Source organism: Phragmites australis, chromosome 3 (assembly GCF_958298935.1).
Source record: "Phragmites australis chromosome 3, lpPhrAust1.1, whole genome shotgun sequence".
NCBI classification, from domain to species: Eukaryota; Viridiplantae; Streptophyta; class Magnoliopsida; order Poales; family Poaceae; genus Phragmites; species Phragmites australis.
In genome coordinates this window covers 2482811-2505353 of record NC_084923.1, presented here as the reverse complement: position 1 = coordinate 2505353, position 22543 = coordinate 2482811, and the positions used below count along the sequence as shown (strand labels likewise).

The following is a 22543-nucleotide window of genomic DNA, read 5'->3' as shown; positions in this document are numbered from 1 at the left end:
GTGGATTTGTTATTAAAACAAAATATAGGGAGCAAAATTTAAAAAATCGGTTAGAGCATGTAAAGAAATAAAGAAGAAATATTTTGAAAAAACTCTCTATATAAAGATATAGAGAACGAGATTTAACAACTCGGCTGGAGATGCTCTAAATTGCAAAGAAAATGAGGCCCGTGGACCATTGCCTTTCGATTCCCACCCGAGATCAAGTGCATTTCTGCGGTTTTTCATCTTCCGGAGATCAAGTTCACTTACCACCTTGATGATCAAGTTGAATTTCTAGATTCAGGAGACGCGAGTGCACAGATCAGATAGCCCCAACATAATAGTACTCAGACCTTATAGACAATCATCAAGCTGAATGCTGCGAGCAAAAAGATCGATTCAATTGCTTATCTACAAAAAAAACGCATATCATGTGACACGAAGTCACTCGCAAGCAACAGCACTTGCATGCCTGCACGTCTCGCATAGTTCCTCGAATATTCATTTGAGCTCCCGCGAGAGGGAAAAGAAAAGATATATAACACACAAACAGAACACCCGCTCTGCATGCAGATCGGCTAGATTGAGCCCGTCAAAGTTTAGCACGGAAGAAGGAAAGAAGCTGTTGAGTAGGGAGAATTTGTGGCCTGAGAAGTTGGCTTCCAAGGAATGAAGGACTAGGCGCCTAGAATATTCTCACTTCTCCTCACTATACAATGGCCGCGTTCTCTCCCCTCACTTCACTCACAAGCTAAACTTATACAGCCCTATTTTGGAGAGGGAATTTGCACAGCACGGCACCGGAGCAGCAGCTCGGGCAATGGCGGGCGAGCAGATGCACGTGCTATCGGCGCTGGACGGCGCCAAGACCCAATGGTACCACTTCACGGCCATCATTGTCGCCGGCATGGGCTTCTTCACCGACGCCTACGACCTCTTCTGCATCTCCCTCGTCACCAAGCTCATCGGCCGCGTCTACTACACCGTCGACGGCTCGCCCAAGCCCGGCAGCCTGCCGCCGGACGTATCGGCGGCCGTGAACGGCGTGGCCTTCGTTGGCACGCTATCGGGGCAGCTGTTTTTTGGGTGGCTCGGCGACAAGGTCGGCCGGAAGAGCGTCTACGGCATGACGCTCTTGATGATGATCATTTGCTCCGTGGCGTCGGGGCTGTCATTCGGCCACTCGCCGACGTGCGTCATGAGCACGCTCTGCTTCTTTCGTTTCTGGCTCGGATTCGGCATTGGCGGCGACTACCCGTTGTCGGCCACCATCATGTCCGAGTACGCGAACAAGCGGACACGGGGCGCGTTCATCGCTGCCGTGTTCGCGATGCAGGGGTTCGGCATCCTGGCCGGAGGCGCAGTGGCGATCGGCATCACCGCGCTGTTCAAGAGCCAGTTCCCCGCGCCTCCGTACGCCGTCGACCCGGTGGCGTCCACCCCGCCGCAGGCCGACTTCGTGTGGCGCATAATCCTCATGTTCGGGGCCGTGCCCGCCGCGCTCACCTTCTACTGGCGGATGAAGATGCCGGAGACGGCGCGGTACACTGCGCTCATCGCAAAGAATGCCGAGCGCGCCGCGGCCGACATGTCCAAGGTGCTCCAGGTCGAGATCACCAAGCAGCAGGCGGAGGTCGCGCCGGCGGCGTCGCACTGCAAGCAGTCCTTCGGCCTCTTCTCCTCGGAATTCGTGCGCCGGCACGGGCTCCACCTCGTCGGCACGACGTCGACGTGGCTGCTCCTCGACATCGCGTACTACTCGCAGAACCTGTTCCAGAAGGACATCTTCAGCGCGATCGGGTGGATCCCCGCGGCGCAGACGATGAGCGCGATGGACGAGCTGTACCATATCGCGCGCGCTCAGACGCTGATCGCTCTGTGCGGCACGGTGCCGGGGTACTGGTTCACGGTGGCGTTCATCGACGTGATCGGGCGATTCAAGATCCAGGCGGTGGGGTTCTTCATGATGACGGCGTTCATGCTGGGGCTGGCGGTGCCGTATGAGCACTGGACGAGCGCGGGCAACCACACCTGGTTCGTGGTGATGTACGGGTTCACCTTCTTCTTCGCCAACTTCGGGCCGAACGCGACGACGTTCATCGTGCCGGCGGAGATATACCCGGCGCGGCTGCGCGCGACGTGCCACGGGATTTCGGCGGCGTCGGGGAAGGTTGGCGCGATCATCGGGTCGTTCGGGTTCCTGTACCTGGCTCAGAGCCAGGACCCGGCCAAGACGGCGCACGGGTACAGCCCGGGCATCGGCGTGCGCAACTCGCTCCTCCTGCTCGCCGTCTGCAGCTTCACGGGGTTTCTGCTCACCTTCCTCGTGCCGGAGCCCAAGGGCAAGTCGCTCGAGGAAATGTCGCGCGAGACCGAGGACGCCTAACCGACCTATGGCCGATTCGGCATCCGATCCTCTTCTGCATGCATGCGTGCACGCGTGCCCTGCTAGTCTACTAGAGCGGATCCAATTAGAATAGGCAACTAGCCGTGAGATACAGAGATGGTAAAATAACCGTCCCAATTTTATAGATTTGCAGGGTTAGATCCTGAAATAAGTTGTGCAAGTTGAATGTTTAGCATACTATAAGTTTTTCTTTGTATCCATGTCAAGCAAGTATGGCTCATTGAGAAGGACCGAAGAAGTGGGTTAGAGAGAGAAGAACCGAAAACACTCGACAGTAATACAACACCAGAGATCATTGTAGCCCATTGGCCCTGGTGATCTTGGCCCGGTGCCACAGGCATCTAGCAAGTGTTGAGCGCGACCAGGATCTGCTTCGCTGATTGCCTAATTAATAAACATATTATCCACCATAGTCATAACAATAGTTACAGAGTCCCGTTCAAAAAAAAAAAGTTACAGAGTCTGGGATAAATTTTTTTTATTATAATTTAAATAACTAGCAAGTGGTTCATGCTAACAGTGTGACTAACCTTGTAGCCCTAGCTATACTATTTTGTCACGATAACATTTGATAAAAAATTAGACTATTTTTATTATTAATTTTATTTTATTTGAACTATTTATTTAGATATTTTTGCTTTCCAACCGTATAGAAATCAAACCGCTAATCTTGTATAATTTTTTATTTAAAATTTAGCTAATTATTAATCGTATTTGATATGGATTATTTGATTTAACTTAGACAGTTAGATGTTCATAACAATGAATTTACTGTATTTTTTCGATTAACATGATAATTTTGTGACTTAAAAAAGAATAGAGTGACCCATTTTAACATTTAAATAATAGTATAATAGATCATAACAATAATTGATGAGCAATAAGGTCGACCATGTAGCATGTATGGCATGATTGTTTTAGTACTTGATCACAAGTCGGTCTACAAGAGATAAGCTCCGGGTTTTTTCCAAGACCAGATTTCTAGGTGAGTTGAAATTAGTCACTCATAGAGTTATAGGAGAATATTTAGACCTTCGTCGCAAATGGATACATTCAATGCTGTAATCTCCTGGCCTCCTTTGTTTTCTTCCCTTCCTAACTCTGTATTCTTGTATTTCTCTTTCCCCTTTTTAATATAGGAAAAAGTTTATTTTTCTTCCCTTAACTATTGCCCGAGTTCATCCCCACTTCAACCGCAAAACCAGATATTTTACTACCTTCAACAGTCAATACCGGTTATAATTCATCCCTAACACCAATTCAAGGTGGTTTTAGCCGACATGGACGAAGTGACATGGCAAACTTGCCATGTCAGCACTCAAATAAAATCCCCAGCCTTGATTTTAAAAAAATTAGTCCCTCCTTCCACACCCGACGACCCAGGCCCACCTGTCGGTGACCCGAGTAAGGGAAGGCATGGTCGTGGCGTGGACGACCATGCTAGCGGCGGGCGGCACTTTGGCTTGCTCGAGCTGGGGCCAGGCTAGCTGCGCGGGGCCTGTGCGGTCTCGGTCGTGGGATTCGGGGTGCTGTAGGGTGCTCGAGGCGCGTATTCGATGTGCTGGGCAGAGGCAATGGCTAGGGCTTTACGGTGAAGCATGGACAATGACGATCTCCCCCGATTGGGGGTGGCTTGAGTATCTACGGGCTTCTAGTGTTCTCATCGTGCCTTTGGTTGAAGCCAAGAGAGACCGAGAACCTCTAGCGATGGTAAGGTGCGACAGCGTAAAGTGCTCGACGGCGGCAACAGTCTCTCAATCTCGGTCTCCTACGATTGGCAGATCAGAAATGCTCAGTGGGGGTAGGAGATGGTGTTGGCGCAAGGGATTGGCCGGAGCTTCACCGAGGCGGCTGGGTTGCTTCATGCAGCGGCGGCTGGAGCCGAGGAAGAAGGTGCGGCCGATTTGCGTCGGGTTATAGTCCTTGCATGAATGGCAAAATGGAATCAGTGAGGTACGAGGAACATGGTGATGCGCTCTATTTCGACGGAGACTCACCAAGGAGGAAATTGCACGGTCATGAGCCCACTGGTGCCAGAGAAGAAGTTCCTATTCTGAGCGAACCACGAGCTCTCGAGTCTTGGTTTCTTGAGGAGAATAGAAGGGGGCATCGTGGATAGTGTGTTGGCACGAGGAGGGACTATTTGGAGAAGGTTTGGCACCGGTCCATGGATCGGGTGCACTTCGTTTCTTTGGACGGCACGACAAAGGAGAGATGATGGCCATGCGACGGTTCACAAGTGCTGGTAGGAGGGTAATTGAGTGCTCGTGTGACTCGGCTCGAAGGTGAGGGTATGTAGGAGGTGTGTGGCACTCGCCATCATAGCGGTGCGCGTGGAGGGGATTTTATTTGAACATTGACATGGCAAGTTTGCCATCTCACTTCGTTCACGTCGGCCAAAATCACCTAAATCGGGGTTCGGGAGGAATTATAACTGGTATTGACTACTGAGGGAGGTAAAATATCTGGTTTTGCGGCTAAGGAGGGAGGGAAACAAACTCTTACAATAGTTGAGGGTGGCAAAATAGACCCTAGATGAAAACATTTACAGGAATAGATAACTACCGCTCTCTCAAAGGACTGCAGCCCTTTGAGAATGCGGTAAGGATGTCACAGTGGCAAGCGCATGTCTTACCGTCCTCTTAGAGGCGGTTAGTACTGTTCCCGTGGCGAACAATACTCAGCCGCTCAATTTTCTCTTCCCGTTTCTTTATTCAAAATAGTAGTCTTCTATTGCTCTAAAAACCCTTAAACTTTTTGTACATGTTCTATAATTCATGTACAAACCACTTTAATTTTATTTACCTAAAAAAATATGTGTAGAATTTAGACTAAAATTGTCTAAATAAGGGTACTTTTATAACTTTTAGCAATTGTTAGGACATCAAATAAATTCTCAAAAATCTTTAAAAATCACTAACATAAAATAAATTCTCTCTATACATATGCTTGTGAGTAGAAGCTGCAGTCTATTTCTTTTCGTTGTTGCATGATTGGGCTGTGGATGGTTGTTCCTATTTTGAGTGGCTGGTCATGCTCACCGGCAAGCGGCCAAGCCAGCTGGAGGAAAGCTTTGCCATCGCATGACCTATAGAAAACTAATCAGACAAGTCTCCATTGTCCATAGTTTAACAGAATTTTTATAGCCCTATGTTAATATAGTGCAGCTTTATTACAATAATATGTTCATGTTCACCAAAATAGAGAAGTTTATTTACAATAGCTCAATGTATCAGGCAAAATGAGTATTTATGAAAATTTTCATCTCTTTTATTCACAAACATGAATAGTATATGTACAATGTGGTATAGAATCTATACAAATTGATACATTAGTTTTGACAATATGAAACCTAACTTTAAAAGCTTACATTGCATTACACAATTACTTTTCTCCACTCATATCATGAGCTCATCTACAGTCTTGAAGCATACCAAGCAATGTGATAACACATAAATGTACTAATTTGTATTTCCAGCTAGTCAGATTGAACTACTGAAGCTCTAGAATAGATTAAGGCGGAGAAGTGGAATATCCTCGTTCGGCTGCTCAATTGCATCCGGGCTTCACCATTGTCTAGAGGAATCTGCATACACGAATGAAGCTGGTCAGATCGTTCGGTTTCACGATCGTCCAACACATTCCAAATAGTATGTGACATCCTTTTTCTTCAGACTTAAAAACTTCTGATGCATTCAGCACTCGTCGGTTCAACAATTCAGCACTGGTATGTTCAAAAGTTTAGCAGCTGTAAATGAGGCCCATAGCGACTACCATAGTCGACGAACATAGTCCTGAAGGCTGGCATCCTAAAGATTGGGCTGCAGTGGTTGGAGCTTGAATTCGTGTAGCTGAGGTGAGAGCTATAGCTCCGTCGCGGACTCGTTGTCCTGGCCATAGAGTTGGTTGTCCCCGGGCTTGAATCACAGGGTCAAGATCCATGGCCACTGCCGCCGGCGAGAGGTCATCGTCATAGGCCCTTTTCCTGCACCTCATCGTGCGCGGGACCAGCAGTGCCACCGCCGCTGATGTTGGATCCCCGGCCCCGATCTTCAATCTTCGCCAGCCCACGCGATTTCGGCAAGGTATTGACCCTCGGTCGACGCCGATGAGCTTTAGGGATGAGTGGTCTCTGACTAGAAAGTATCGCTGCGGCCGGAGTGGATGAGACAAGCAGCGCTGCCATCACCGCCAGATCCCCAGGCCTCCACGACCGGAGCGTGTTGGACCAGTAGTGCCGCTACCGCTACCATATCCCCGGCTGCCGTTGCGTCTCATCGTTTCGAGCAGGGGCGTGGGGTGGGGCGGAGAAGCGGAGGCCCTTTTTCTGTGCCTCGTCGCACATGGCCAGAGGGAGGGGGGCTGGAGGTAATGCTCGGGCGTGCGCACAGGCAAGAAACAATGGAGACCCATGCTGTGCTGCTCTATCATTGGATTTTGATTGAAGCGGCCACAGCGAGCGGATGCAGGGATGCAGCGGCGCAGCCGGTTTCACATGATACGCTGCCCATCAAAACTGCTCAGCAGAAGACTAATAACAATATATAGAGCTTTTTTTAAGAAACACAAGTACAACTTGTAAACGCGCGCATGTAGGATCGAGAAAGGCGACTAGAGTGGAGGGTGAATAGACATCTTACAAATTTCTTGTGAAATAGATGGCCTACTCCTTGTTCACCTAACTCTCCTAAAAAACGCATGAACAAAAGCATAAACTTTAGAGAGACAAAGTAAGAAATAAATTTCTAAGACAACATAACTCAACAGATGAAATATGAACTATAGGCTCTCTTCACGACCATTTCATGTGTCTATGTGCACAAAAGCTTGAAATTTAAATAAATAACAGAGTAAAAACAGTCACTGAAAGATGCAACTCTACAAGTTGATAGTCTAGAGGCAAGAAGATTCTAGACCCTCTCATATACATAAGTATATGAACTTTTATACCTCTAGCAACAAGAAGAACAACTTTCTAAGGTTGAAAAAAATACAACTTAAAGGCAAAAATAAAAATCAATAAGAAAATCACAACCAAAAAATAAAAACTTGCAAACTTGCAAGAGAACCAATAGAGAGACAGAGTAGAAGGAGGGGAATTTAAGCATATGCAAAAACATAAACTTCATTACTCAAAGAAGTTCACCCTATTTTAGACAGATTACTAGGATTTTTTACTCAAAAACTGAAAGTGCATCTAGGCCCCCTAAGTGGATTTTGGCTTATTGATGACAAAACGATTAAGGAACTAACATGCTTATCTAAGTTATGAGCAGGTTTAAGCATTAGTTGAAAAGATAAGTGACGTTTGACGCCCATCGAAACAAATGGAGAATCAATGAAATGTACTCAATAGGATTTAAATTCTTTTATTTTTGAAATTGAGTCTAGGATAGCCGCTCTATTAAGAGGGTTGCATTTGATTGCTTGGTTAGTGTCTCAATGCTCAAGATATCCCTTAGAACCAACTAGTTGAGAGACACAATCACCCACGGACACCGAGTTTATTCTGCAAAAATTCACTGAGTCCGGATACTTCGGTACTTAGTATTTAGTCCGGAGTATCCGAGGTAGACTCCGGCAGAGAGTCTAGGTTACGGTTTATTTTTATAAGAAAAAGACCAGAGTCTCCGGTGTTCACCGGATACTCCGGTAATTTATGGGTTAACAGACCGGAGTCTCCAAGGGAGACTCCGCCAGAGAGTCTCGGTTAAGGTGTTTATTTTAATTAAAAAGGGCCGGAGTCTCCGGTGTTCACCGGACACTCCGGTAAGTGATTTAGTGTTAGCCGGAGTCTCCGAGTCTCCGAGGGAGACTCCGGCAGAGACTCCGGTGTACACCAAAAAAATCAAAAAAATATTTTTTTCTCCCGAGCCGTCCCAACGTAGGGTCATCACCACTTGCCACGTGTCACAGGTGTTTTATCACACTGTTTTAATACTTTGCATTCCAACAGAATCGAACCCGTGACCTAACCTCGCAGGTGTGGCACCCTTACCACCTCACTCTCTCGTGCGTTCTGAAAGAAGCCGGAGATGCTATCCTTTTAACTTTTTGCCAAAAGTCATTGGTGATGGGTCGTAAAAGTGACATGTCACCAATGACTGATTTTCATTTTGACAAATAAAATAGGTGACATGGAGTGTTTTTAGTAAAAATGGGATAACTTTTGCATACGGACTCTAATTTTGATTTTTTTTTTTACTCTACGGACATCTACAGAAAAAGTTATATCCGTTCCTCCCTAACTTTGTCGGGTTCGGTGACTTGAGCATGCATAGTTTGAAACTCGGCAAGCTCACTCATGACAACCAAGCAACTCTCACAATCCTCATCCTCAACCTTGGATCTAGACTTAAGCAACTCAAGCTTAGAAGAAACAGACTTATACTTAGGCCTAAGCTATTTCAACTCACACATAGCTTTCTTAAGTAACATATCCTGCCTAACGAGAGCATAATTAAAGGTATCGACTTGGATCGTAAGTTGCTCGTAGGAAGGTAGTACCTCGAAAGTATCAAGCTCGGGGTTGTTGTCGTTATTGTCGTCCACCATGAAGCAAAGGCCGGTGAAGTCCTTGCCCTTTTTCTTGTTCTTCACTTGCAGTTCCTCCTCCTCCGAGCTTGAAGAGGTGTCGATGTCGCTAAGAGCCACCACGAATGCCCTAGAAGCCGTCTTGGATGCCTTCTTAGCTATCTTATCACGGTTCTTCTTGAACAAGGGCTTCTTGTTCTTCTTCTCGTGCTTGTCGAAGTCGTAGTCGCGGCCCTCCCTATTCTTGAGCTTGGGGCAATTTGCCTTAAAGTGAGTCATATCATCACACTGAAAAAAGCACGAGAGCCCCCTCTCCTTCGGTCTCTTCTGTTGTTGTAGAAGTGGGTGAACTTCTTCATGAGAGCAAGGTCCTGATCATCTAGTGTATCCACCTGCTCCTCTATGATAGAAAACAAGGAAGATAAAGCAAACTCACTCGTTGAAGTGTTAGCACAAGAATAGCTAGCTCCAGCCTGAATGCCGCCATTAGGTTCGAAAACCAACGATATGTTCTGAGATAGGGAGTTTTTGAAGCCTATCCGAGCTGCCTTAGCTATCTCGATGAACTTGAACATGCTGAAGAGTTCATCACAAGTTAACGTGTCATAACTTAGTGACTCTTTGATGCTTGAGATCTTCATTTCCCATATGCTACAATCGAGAGTATAGAGAAGCTTGATCGCCTTCTCATGATCAGAGTAGGGCAAAACACATGTGGATCTAAGGTTGCTCACAATTCCATCAAAATGAACAAACATAGCATCTAGAGACTCACCGGCCTCTTGCATAAATATTTGATATTCTTGGTTATATGTGCTTTGACGTCTAGCCTTAATCTGATTAATACCTTAATGAAAGACACTCAGAGTAGTCCAGATCTCTCGGGTAGTACGGAGGTGCTGGACCCTATCAAACTCGTTTCGACTCATGCTTGTGAACAAAATATTTTTAACCTTATTGTTGGTCTCATACTGTTCAATTTAAACCTAAGTCTTGCGAGTAGCAATGACTGCTTAGTTGGAATCAACTATTTCCTATATTGCACTTCCTTAGCTTAGAAGACAAGCCTCCATGCACACCCTCCAAAATAAAAAATCTCGATTATTGAACAAAGAAATCTTCCCACTTCTCTCTATGTCGTCTACATATCACAAAACCGGTTATGGTCAACAAGAGATCAAACCGGCTCTGATACCAATTGTAGGACCGAGATAGACGGCCAGAGGGGTTGAATAGGTGCCTTACAAACTTTTCTGAAAATAGATGGCCTATTCCTTGTTCACCCAATACTCCTAAAAAATGCACAAACGGAACCATAAACTATAGAGAGACAAAGCGAGAAAGAAAGTTCCAAGGCAACATGACTCCACAGATGGATTATGAACCATAGACTTTATTCAAGAGCATTTCGTGTGTCTTTGTGCACAAGAGCTTGAAACTTGAATGAGTAACAAAGCAAAAAGAAAGTTATGGAAAGAAGAAACTCTCCAAGTAACAGAGGCAAGGTGATTCAAGATCCTCTCAAATACATGAGTATATGAACGTTTATGCCTCTAGCTACAATAATAACAACTTCCTAATGTTGAAAAATTACAGCTCAAAGACAAAAACAAAAATCAATAAGAAAATCACAATCGAAAAAGGAAAACTTGCAAACTTGTAATGGAACCAATAGAGAGAGACTAGAAGGAGGGGAATTCAAGCATATTCAAAAACATAATATTCATTACTCAAAAAGGTCAGTCCTATTTTAGACGGATTATAAAGATTTTTCCCTTAAAAACTCTCACTTATTACATAGGCTAAGCACTCATCTTACTCTCCTCTAAAACCCTAGCATTAGACTCTTAAATAGGTGGCACAAGAGATTCAAGTGGCTAGTTCATTCTTTCTCATAGCCCTACTCCTCTATTTATAAGCCTAGGAAACTTTTACCCCTAAGTTTCCTAACTTGTTACCAAAATATTCATCTCTTGTAGTATACACCTACCTTCCGCTGAGGGCATTACTTGCTCTGTCCATTGAACGGATGCAGCACCTTCACGACTTAGCTTCACCTCGACACAAACTTCACGATGGTGCCACATACTCCTCTAATCCTCCCATGGTTTTGAGGCCTAACCGTGAAACACTCTGCACGCTTCTTAAAGCGCGACTCACCACTTACTTACACCTTAAGCAAGCGCTCTAATATCGACACGTATACTCCATCTTCCGATCCTAACCACCAACAAGTCTCTCCTGCTCACGTCCCTCAGGCGGCCTTTTCGCTTGCACCGATATCTCTTTCTCTTGATTTTGTCAACACATCATCTTCATCCCCCATATCATGCTTTGCTCTACCTCCACGTGTATAGCTAGGATCACCCTTGACTCCACCCAGCCTCCTTGATCGTTTGGCACCAAACACCCGCTTAGCCTCTATCGGTGACATGGGAACCAGGGGTCCCTGAGTTCCGAGGCCAGGACAGCAGAATGCCATGTGACACATTCCCTCGGGGACTATTCCTCTGAGGCCCGAGAAGACCAAGTTACTGGAGAGAGCGCTCGGAGCCATGAACAATGGTCCCCGAGTACCCGAGTTCCCCGAGGACCCGAGAAGTACAAGTTCCGGGAGAGGGTGCTTGGGGCCTTGAACAGTGATCCCCGAGTACCTGAGTTCCCCGAGGACCCGAAAAGGCAATCCTGGGAGAGGATGCTCAGGGCCATGAACAGTGGTCCCCGAGTACCCGAGTTCCCCGAGGAGAAAAGGCATATCCGGGAGAGGGCGCTTGGGGCTATAAACAGTAGTCCCCGAGCACCCAGAGTTCCCCGAGGAGCTGAGAAGTGTCAATTAGTGAGAGGTCCGATCCTGCATTTAAGAAAGAGCGTGGCCTGTCACTTCCAACCACCTCCACCGAGCAACCCCGCGGTGAGGTGTCAATTGGAGTGCGTGATCGTCTAGCACTTGGAGGAAGAACGTCGATAATGGTGGCACCAGTCCGGTGGCGACGAAGGACATGAAGATCATGATCCGCACCAGCCGGCGCGTGAAGGGCGGAAAGTTCACCGGCGTCACCACCGATGCCTCCTGCTGGCCAGTGGGCACCATCAGCTTGTGGACCTTCTCTGCCCCCTCCTCGTTCATGATGCGGGACTTCGACAGGACGCTGTCGGAGCTCGACATGTCCCGGCGACCGCTTCCTGCCCTCGACATTCTGTGGGGGTGGGGAATGTGCTGAAAGAGTTGAGAAGAAAGGAGCGTTGCAGGCTGAAGGGGGCGAGAACTCTCGGTGCGCAAGGAAGAAGAAGAAGACAGGAGGTGGCGATCGCAAGAATGGCGTGGGGGGCAACGGTTCGTTCCCCCTCTCCTTTTTATATCCTGGGGATTTCAAACGGCGCATTCCTCGGCTCATTCTGCAAAGCACATTCCCGTCGATCGGCGCGGTTGCCAGGCGCATCTCCCTCGATCCGTGCGGTTGCCAGGCGCACTACCCTCGATCCGCGCGGTTGCCATGCGCCGCTCCCACCTCGTTATCACACTCCTCGGAAGTCGGAAGGACACGCGTCCTTTCAGTTTCCCGCCTGGGCCGGAAAGATTGCAAAGACAGCAAGATTCTAGCGCCTGAGGATAAGCCACGTGGCACTGATGCTGTGGTCGGCCTCGAAGAAATAGGGCCCCATCCGCAGTCTTTGGGCCATCGCCTGCCGATGGGTCCAGGGGCTGCTGTCGGTGAAATGGGAACCAGGGGTCCCCGAGTCCCGAGGCCAGGACAGCAGAATGCCATGTGGCGCCTTCCCTCGGGGACTATTCCCCCGAGGTCCGAGAAGACCAAGTTCCAGGAGAGGGCGCTCGGGGCTATGAACAGTGGTCCCCGAGTACCTGAGTTCCTCGAGGACCCGAGAAGTACAAGTTCCGGGAGAGGGCGCTCGGAGCCTTAAACAGTGGTAACCGAGTACCCGAGTTCCCCGAGGACCCGAGAAGGCAATCCTGGGAGAGGATGCTCAGGGCCATGAATAGTGGTCCCCGAGTACCCGAGTTCCCCGAGGACCAAGAAAAGGCATTTTCGGGAGAGGGCGCTCGGGGCTATGAACAGTAGTCCTCGAGCACCCAGAGTTCCCCGAGGACCTGAGAAGTCCCTCTCCGGCGGATCCCACAAGGGCTCAGCGGTGAGGTGTTAATTGGTGAGAGGCCCGATGCTGCATTTAAGAGGGAGCGTGGCCTGTCACTTCCAACCACTCCCCCTACACCTGCTGTCAGTCCTTGCCACTGTCTGGCAGGGAGGCGTTGGGACATTTAATACGGCGGGTCCCATCACGCGTCATCCGGCACGCCTTGGGATATCGTCGCAGGGCTCAAGGCATATCGCCTGCCGCCCTGCTTTGTCAGGTCTGCTCTAACCGGGAGGGCACGCGGGGTTGCTCAGTGGCTGCCCGGTGGGCCCTCCCTGGTGCACCCGCAAAAAAGTGACATTATGATGACAGGACCGGATGGGGGTGTATTTTCAACCCCCCGTAACATCAAGCTGCAGCCCATGATGGTTATTTTTCATTTATGGCGCTTTGGGACTCGTGCCATCCTTTCTGGGCACGCCAAGCCTCCCCGACGGTATAAAAGGAGGGGTGCACTCCGACGACAAGGACTGAAGCTTTGAAGGTTGAAGTGAAGTGATAGAAGACAAGTTCAAGAAGTTCAACAGATAAGCAAACAAGCTAATGAAGCTGAGCAGAGGCTCATGTAGACCAAAGCTCTATACTTAGATAGAAATCCTTGTAACACAAGAGATCGAGATAAAGGCATTCCCAGAGCATTTATAGCATATACATAGGAGTAGGGTATTACGCTCTGTGCGGCCCGAACCTATCTAAAATCCCCTTAGCATTTATTTCCTCTAGCATCCAATCATCCATCCCGCTTGCATCTGATTTACTCTCATTTGATTCACGTACGAGGTAGATTCAGAATCATCCCCCAGGCCGAATCTCGAAGGGGTCCCTCCGGATCCCCGCTTGAGAAGTTCATCCTCTGACGGCCTCGATCACCCGTTGTCAACCGTCAAGTTGCAGCTGTCACCTACACACCATGAGACAAGCAAACATATTTCTCCAACTCCAACTCCAACTCTAACTCCAGTTAGTCTATAATTAAAATGTTCAAACCAAGCTGAAGCAATCTAAATCTCGACAAACCATATCGATAAATTTATCAATCACTCATCACATATAAACCAAGGCACATTTGAACTTAGTTTCTCAGCGCACATACTCATATCAGTACACAAACGTACATAGCATTTAATGAAGATTGGAGATACGAAACTTAAAGATTAACGAAGTCACCACATGTGCCTCGCTGCCGACCCTTACCACTTAAAAAAAATTACTTTGGTAAGACACACAAGAAGTTTGACATTTGATGGATAGGAGTACAACAACCTCCACTAGCATCCAAATCAAAGCTTAGTTCTCAACAACAGGGAGAGCTTTGTGCTGCATCCGGTGAGTGGAGAGGTGATCTTCCAATGATACGTCGAAATCAGTGGCGATCAGGGTTCACAAAACCGTTTAAAGTTTGTAAACTGTTCGGCGACGGTTTTCCAAAATTCGCAAATATCGCGAAACCCACTTAAAATTTTCTCAAATTTAGTTGGTCAAAATTTTAAATTTGAGGCAAAAACCGATCGAATCGCCGATTGGGTAACCGCTCAATTTAAACCGAAAACCAATCAAATTGTATCAAAAATTGACTGTATTTCCCGCATTCCGTTTGCGATCGAAAACCGCTCGAATTCGATCAAGTTCAAATAGCTCAGCTCGGTCAAAGAGCAGCGGCTTGGACCGCTCGGTTTTATCAGAAACCGATCAACTTAAAGAAAAACCAAGAAATAGCTCGGTCTTGTAAAATCGATACTAATTCATCTAAGCTTCAAATCAAGTGAAACAAATTTTGTTGGTTTCATTGTAACATGATCTACATGAAAGTATTTATACTCATAAAAAAGATGTATATTTTCTGTGAGAAAATGTATTTGCTAAACCTAGTTAAATGCATAGTTAATTCTTCGCTAATCCAAATATCATGAAACCAATTTAGTTGGTCTCCTTACATGATCCTATGTCTTTTAAAAATATATGAATTCATGAAATAGTTATTGTAACATGCATGATTCTGTAAATATGTTGCAACTAGATTAATTCATAACTAACCCATCACACCTCTAAAATTAGTGAAACCAGTTTTATTAGTTTACTTATACTGTGCTTTATGTAGGAAAAATAATAGTAGACATGAAAAATTAATTACAATATTATTTCTTAACATGTTCATTTTATACTTGTGAACTTTGTAAAAATCATGAAGAAATTAATAAAACTCTAAATAAAGTCAAACCAATTTTAAACATCCTATTAAGATACGTCCTACATAAAAAAAAAAATGTGTTTGCATGTTAAGTTTTTCTTTAACATAATGAGCCAAATCATCAGGTTCATACGGCCCATTTCAGTATTTTTTTAAACTTCCTCTCCATGAAATATGATGCAAACGACAATATTTTTAGAAAAAATCACATAAGGTCTTAGAATTATTCCTGGTATTTTTAGAATTTGTTGTGATTTTTTTAATTTTTTAATTCAAATTCGAAAACTGGTTGATTCTAAATACGGTGCGAACCAAAATGTCCTATATTTACGAATACCGAGTTGTTTTCAACTATTTTACGAACCGTGGTGACAATCCGAAAGCTATACGCCTAGAAAATATCCGACTGAAAACGATATACCCACTGAGAAATACTTAAGGTACAACCCAATTGTAACATGTGCGAAGAGCCACTGCTTGGATCATCACTGATTCATTAGAGAAACTTAGTCTATGCCCTTGTTTAGATGGTCGAGATTAGGTCAGATCCCAGCCCACACAGTGGCGTGGAGACATGTAAGAGATTCATATCTCACGCGAGACAGACATGGACAGTTGTAAGCATCTGATCAGAAACGGCATCTGCCCACGATCCAATGAAGCTGCCATGGTTGGGTGCCAGCTAGTTGAAATCGCTAATTGCGATACTTAATTATTGGGAGGCCAAACAGGCGCAGCAAGGAAGGAGGGGGATTAAAGAAAGCAAGGGGGTCTTAGGCTCTTAGCCAGGCAAGATCCAGAGCAGCAGCTTGGACGGTTTGGTTCGTGCTACTCGTACTGCATCTGAGCTGAGGGCAGCAACGGCAAATCCATACCAGGGAGATCATTAAATACTCCATAATAAGCCATTGCGAAGCCAGCAGCCACACAAGCAGATACTTGCTCCCACGCCTCCAGACCAGCCTATCACAGCCCAACGGGTAGGCATGGCAGGCAGGCATGTGATTCACCACCCGGCAGATGGAGGTCCGATAATAAATGCTCAATAACATTTTAATCTTTTCTATATTTTATAATTTTGAAGTAACTTTAATTTAAAATTTTCAGTCTTATCCCTCTATTAAGTAACATCTTTTTCAATATAAATCTCATTTCTCATGTAATTAATGGACAACGCTGCTCGCACACGACACGAGCTATTCAATCCTCTGGGCAGCGTGTCTACTTCTTCAATTTTTCTTAGCAAAAGCCAGATGAAATGCCTCGTAGTAGTACTGTCATTTGCAACCTGTCTCTAGGCGGGTTCGATTCAGCAGAGTTGGTACTCCTGGTTGGTACGGATGCCATAACGGGGCTGGACTAAGATCCAGATCGCCTACACTGCTTCCTGCTCTTTCCTTAATCTAGTGTCAAGTGTACTAATCATGGTGCTATATCTGCTTGGAGAATCTTAAGTTTGTGCGAGCATAACTCGACTGATAACGCCATTTTTGTTCTGTGAAGGACCACATGCCACCGCAACGACAGAGGTGGTGGTCGATCTCTGACAGCGACCGATCCTGCACGCCGCTGACACGAGCGAGGTCCACCTGCCATTGGGACGCTCCAACGGATATTTTCGCTCGCCCACGCCGGGACTAGTGGCGCGCGCGTGAGGGGGGCCACGCGCCCACGCCGGCGCGGAGAAATCAACGGGCGAGCAGGTGTCAGCTTTCCGTCCCTGCGGTGCGGTGCAGAAAAGAAAAGGAGAAGGCGAAGGCCTGGCACTGGCAGGGCAGACATGGAGGGAGGGCATCGGTCTCCGTGACGCGCTCACGTGCCCGGCTTGTCCCCATCCCCCGCCCCAAACCACTCCGTATATTCTTTACTCCTCCTTACTAATCGATCGGGCTCTCTCGGTTAAAGAAATTCGAGATCCGATCTTAGGGCCCCACCTGCCATGGAGTTGAGAGGACAGGCATGGCTCGGCTCGTGATCGTCACACACACCACACTCACAGTCAGCATGCTTCTAGTGAGTAAAGCCGATGAGAAGTTTGGACCATCTGGCTCGTGGCCGGGTAAAACCAGGAAAACGTGAGCAGCGAGAATGTTTGTCGCTTCTAACCTTTTTCACCGCGCCTGGCCGGCCGTCGTGCACGACACAAGGCAATACGGACCGTCGACAACGGGGCGAGTAAACTATGGAGCGAACGGTGAGCGGAGCGCGCATGTGCAGATCTCACCAAACAATCTCGCTGACAGTAACAATTCGAGAATCCAATTCCAATCTATTTGTTCCAGACAAAACATGGCTGATGATGATAGTAGAAAGGTGGATCGATCCACCGATCAAGCGAGAAAACAAATTTAAATCCCAACGTCGTCTCTCTCCAACCCATAATTCTCCACCAAAAAAAATTAAACTGAAAGCTACGAACAAGAAAGCATGGATCCTATCTCCTCTAAAAGATCAAATTTGATTTAGGCGCTCTGGAAGTTCTCAAGTCTTCTGCTCTTCTTACCTCTGCTGCTCTGCGAGATTATTTCTTCTTCCCCTTGCGGTGGGTGAGTAAATGATGGTGTCGTCGTCTCCAACTATTTGGCCTCCTCGGCGGCGGCGGTGGCGGGCTTGCGGAGGACCACCATGTGCATGGGCGTGAAGATGCCGGTCTCGCCGCCGCGGGTGAGGTGCTGCGCGGTCTCGAAGAGCATCTCGTGCACCTCCGCCACGCCCTTGGGGGCTATCCGGAGCATGGTGAGCACGCGGACGACCAGGGAGTTGCGCCAGTAGGCGAGGCGCCCCATCTTGAGCCGCGTCCACCACGGCAGCGAGGGGGGAAGCGCGAGGTCGTGCTCCTTGAGCACCTCGAAGCCGACTTCCTTGGCGATGGACGCGATCTCGTCCTGGCGGCGCAGCCCGGGGAGCGCGTCGCCGCGTTCGATGCCGTGGATGCACTCGACGTGCTCCGGGTCCTCGGCGCTGTAGAGCGAGGTGGTGACCCACTCGTAGGAGACGTAGAGGCCACCCGGCTTGAGCACGCGGAAGACCTCGCCATAGACGTCCTGCAGCCTGGGCGCGTGGCAGGTGGCCTCGATGGAGTAGGCGCCCTCGAAGGAGGCGTCGGGGAAGGGCATGGATAGGAAGTTACCGCAGACGACCTCGCAGCGGGAATCAAGGCCGGCCTTGCGGTTGTGCGAGCGGGCACGGTTGACCTGGTACTCGTTGATGGTGATGCCGACAACGTTGGAACCAGAGTGGGCGGCGATAGCGCGCATGGGCCCGCCGACGCCGCAGCCGACGTCGAGGAGGCGGTGGCCCGGCTTGGCACCGAGAAGGTCAGCGACGCGCTCCTCGTGGACGCGCGTGGCGTCGCGGTGGGAGCGGCCGGGGAGGGAGGGGGAGAAGTGGAAGGACTGGCCCCAGCCCCACTCGTAGATGTCGGTGACGAGGTTGTAGAAGGTGTCGACGAAGGCGGGCACCTTCTCCGCCGAGGCCGCGGTGGTGGCCGTCTCCTTGGGACGGCGGAAGAAGGACCAGTACTGCGTATACTTGTCCTTCACCTTGTCGTTCGTGATGGATCCCATCTTGAGATCCACCGCCCGCTTGCCCTTCACCTCCGCCGAGCCCATCACCCACACGAACCAGTACACCAGCCCCACCCCCGCCACCGCGGCCGTCCACGCCATCGTCGCCGCCTCCATCCTGCCCGCACACGAGGGCCTCCCTCTTCTAACTCACTCCTGACGAGCGGCGAGGGGGAGGGGAGGAGGAGGGGGAGAAATGAACAGGAGACCGGGGGATTTGGGTGGGCTTAGGGATATAAGCAAGCGAGCGCGTGGGGAGGAGGGAATTTTGGGGGGAGCGCGTGTCGGCGTTGCGGCTGGCTCGCGCCGCACGGCATCTGATCGGACGGCTGGCGCGGGACCGATGCCTCTGGCCGCGCTGGGGGCGCGCCGTGCCGTGGCCGTGCGCCTGCGCGTGGGAGGTGGAGGCGGGGTGGTGGGCTCCAGGCACCCGTCCAGCGGAGCCGAGACCAGGTTGTTCTTGGCACGAGGCAGGGGGCACGACGTGGGGCGCGGCGGCACGGACGGGGATAACGGAGGAGAGGCCGGTTGGCACGCACAGCCTGAGTACAGTCATGTGTGCGGGGTGCCGTGTGAAAAAAATTAGTCTATTTTAAGTTAATATTTAAATAACAGTACGTGAGAATTTAAAATTTTAGAAATTAGACTTTTAATCACGTCAGATTTTTTGGCGTGATTCTCATCTTTGATCACGTCAATCTCGTTAGCGTCGTCAATCTCATTGACGTGACCAAGGAGCCACGCCGGTAGTCTCCCTAGCGTCGTGCCACGCGTCGTCGATGTAGCAGATCTGAGTCGCATCAATAGGGGTTGACAGGATCATCTGTCACGCTAATCCTTTTAGCGTGACTCAGTTGCATACAGGGGGTCGTCCTGACCTCTCTCTCCCGCAGTTCCTCTTCCTCCTCTAGCCACGCACGAGCACAGGCAACGCTTTCCTCTCTGGCGGCGGCTTCGACCCCCATTTCTCCACCAGTCAGATTCGATTCAAAAGGGATTTCTTGAGAACGTGTCATAGGAAGGTAGCTCATATATTCTCTCCAAGATTTTTTTTGGGTTTGTGGCTTTCATTCGTAGTTCTAGGGTAGTTAGGGTTTAAGATTATGTTGATGTTAATATATGAAATTTGTATGTTTCGAGTTAGATCGGAGGTCATATATTGTGCTATATATGTATAATTACGCATGTATATCGTGTGAAATTTGTTGCATGCAATCATTTGAGCGTAGGAAATTAAATCATATATGGTTGTGCTTAGTGTATATTAGTAATGCATATTCTTCTATATATATGAGTATTTTTGAATTGTCGTGATGAAATGATGAGATATAGGGATTGAATTAGATAATATGTGTAGGATTTTCCTGTGTTATAGCGATGATATTTTTGTATATCTGTAATGTTTGGATGATTTGTGTAGATGAACCGTATTGTTCGTATGTTTTGTGGTGGCACGGTTAATGCAAATGGGGAGTTTGATAAGATGAGAAAGCAAGTGTTGAAATTTTGGAACCCTTTTTGCTTTGATGAAATTGTTGCTCGAGTTAGATCAGTTATGAATGTTGATATGGATATATGTAGTGTAACTATATGTGGAAGGTTTGATGCCAGCCGGGGTGGTAGGGCTTACTATGTTGTTGTGGAGTTGGCGTCAGAGAATGATTGGAAGCTATACAAGGATTGTGTGAATGGTTCGTAAGTTTGTTTTGCACAGTTGGTGGTTGATGTGGGTATCAGAGGAAACTCGATGTTATCGGTTCAAGATGTGTCGGGCAATATTAGTCAGGAAGTGGAGCCTGTTGAGCATTTGATTTAGAAAATTACCGCCATTATCCCAGAGGTTACCGTTGTCTCCGAACTCACTGATGTTACTGTTTTGGAGGTATCTCGTGCCTCTGTTCAGGAGGTAGCTGCCGGCGGTTGCAATAACTTTGATTTGGCTGTGGTATGTAATGACTTCGGCGATGGTTTTTTTTATGATGCGGAGGCCCGAGGAAATACCGAGGATACACCAATCTTTTCATTGGATAGTGAGGATGAAGACGAAGATGACGAGGTAGAAAAAGTGGAACATATGTCTGGTGTTGAGGAACAACACGTGAGTGCTGAGGTGGAAGGAGAAGCTAGCAAGGATGAGGAGGAGGCTTGGTGTGATGGAATTTACACGGAGCAGGAGATAAAGACACTGAAGGTTGTACATGTGGATGCGCCCAAGGTGTCGTGCTACGTGGACATTTCATTGACCAAGAATGCTTTTTGTGATAATGGTTTAATATCTACGGAGGAGGAAGGAGACAGTGAGAAGGAGTTGATTAAGAAGAGGATGATATTTGATAGTTTTGAGAAAGTAAAGTTTTGGTTTAGGGACTACTTAGTGTAGCATCACAGGTCGTACGATGTGGTTCATTCTTATGCGAAGAAGAGTTACACTATCAAATGCCAGAGAGGTTGTGGATAGGGTGTATGGGTCCTCCTTATTTCAATCGACAGACGACGATGAAAGGTCACAAATGTTTGACAACCTCACACTTGCGGGTCAGCGAGGCCTGAACAAGTGCACTCCTAGTGCATGGTGAGGTACCTTGGTCGGCGCATCGCCCACATCATTTGGGCAGACCCGGACATGACTGTGACATCTCTAATTGAGTCTATAGTTCGGTTTAACATTATCGCATGTTGTATGACAAGACATACAGGGCGAAGCAACATTCCATGACATTACTATGGGGAGATTGGAAGAAGGCATATGCGATGGTACCCAGGATCTTGGATGCAATTTCATATTTTGACCTCGGGACTAAGTGGTTCATTTCATCTAGTGGCATGATGGACAACGATAGTGGTGTCATGAAGCCTGTCATGTAGTGTGTGTTTTGGTGCTTTCCTTAATGCGTGGAGACCTTCAAGCATTGTCAGCTCGTGATTAGCATAGACGTCACTTTCTTGACGAGAAAATACAAGGGTGCACTGAGGATTGCTGTTAAGATATTACTTTTACACCTACTTAAAATAAACAGCTTTCACAAGGAATGCTTTCATAAGATTCTATACCTCCATGCAAAGGCAATAATAACTTATTGTTGAACTTTTGCAGAATGAAATGACCACACTAAACAACACCTTTCATAGGAAATCTTTATCAAACATTAATGCCATAACTTTTTCAGCTTTTACAGAGAATCCTATGCTCCAATCCCCAGCCAAGCCCATGCACTAGCCCCCAGCCACCATAAATAACCGCACCCTCATATATGAATATACCAGTCCTTTCTCAGCTCTCTCAACTGCAATGCGGGGGATCAAACCGCCGATGTGCTTTATGTGACGATTCTTGTAGGCTTTGCAGGTCCCTGGACATCTCCTACACCTATAGCCTACGCTTCTTCATATGTGTCAACTATCAGTACGATAAGCCTCGACGTGAACCGTACAAGTACCACCGATATAGCGACTGTCGGAGGGTGAACTCCTGTCGCAGGGATCCCGAGAGACCCCTTTTTAGAGATTCGGCCGGGGGGATGATCCTAGAAAAGTTTGCACGGGAAATGAGCGGAAAAGGAAATAAATGCGATGGCTTGCGGGGACGCCGGGTTTTTGGACAGGTTCGGGCCGCGCGGAGGCGTAACACCCTACTCCTGTGTGAGTGTTATCTCTGGTTCTCGAAGGAGAACTCTTTTACAAAAGAGTCGAAGGCTCTTATGTTCTAGCTAGCTG

At 47.8% G+C, this 22543-nt stretch overlaps 2 protein-coding genes across 3 annotated transcripts; one reads left to right on the top strand and one right to left on the bottom strand.

Moving 5' to 3' along the window:
- Positions 1-802: 802 nt before the first annotated feature.
- LOC133910873 (probable inorganic phosphate transporter 1-7) lies at positions 803-9385 on the top strand. Of its 2 annotated transcripts, XM_062353110.1 has the most exons (2): positions 803-2348; positions 9351-9385. In XM_062353110.1, exons 1-2 carry the CDS (start codon positions 803-805, stop codon positions 9383-9385), a joined length of 1581 nt encoding a protein of 526 aa, XP_062209094.1. The 2 variants fall into 2 exon arrangements, with proteins under 2 accessions (XP_062209094.1, XP_062209095.1); XM_062353111.1 differs by lacking the exon at positions 9351-9385 and having other exon boundaries at positions 803-2368.
- Positions 9386-17500: 8115 nt separating this feature from the next.
- Positions 17501-19053, bottom strand: LOC133911531 (24-methylenesterol C-methyltransferase 2-like). Its single transcript, XM_062353807.1, has one exon. The coding sequence runs from the start codon at positions 18944-18946 to the stop codon at positions 17840-17842; it is 1107 nt and encodes a 368-aa protein (XP_062209791.1). The 5' UTR covers positions 18947-19053; the 3' UTR covers positions 17501-17839.
- Between the last annotated feature and the right edge of the window lie 3490 nt (positions 19054-22543).

Coding starts and splice junctions, on each gene's coding strand:
- LOC133911531 (XM_062353807.1), bottom strand. CDS start 18,946: ATGGAGGCGGCGACGATGGCGTGGACGGCCGCGGTGGCGGGGGTGGGG.
- LOC133910873 (XM_062353110.1), top strand. CDS start 803: ATGGCGGGCGAGCAGATGCACGTGCTATCGGCGCTGGACGGCGCCAAG. Junction 2,349..9,350: donor GTCGCTCGAGGAAATGTCGC/GCGAGACCGAGG, acceptor AGGAAGATAAAG/CAAACTCACTCGTTGAAGTG.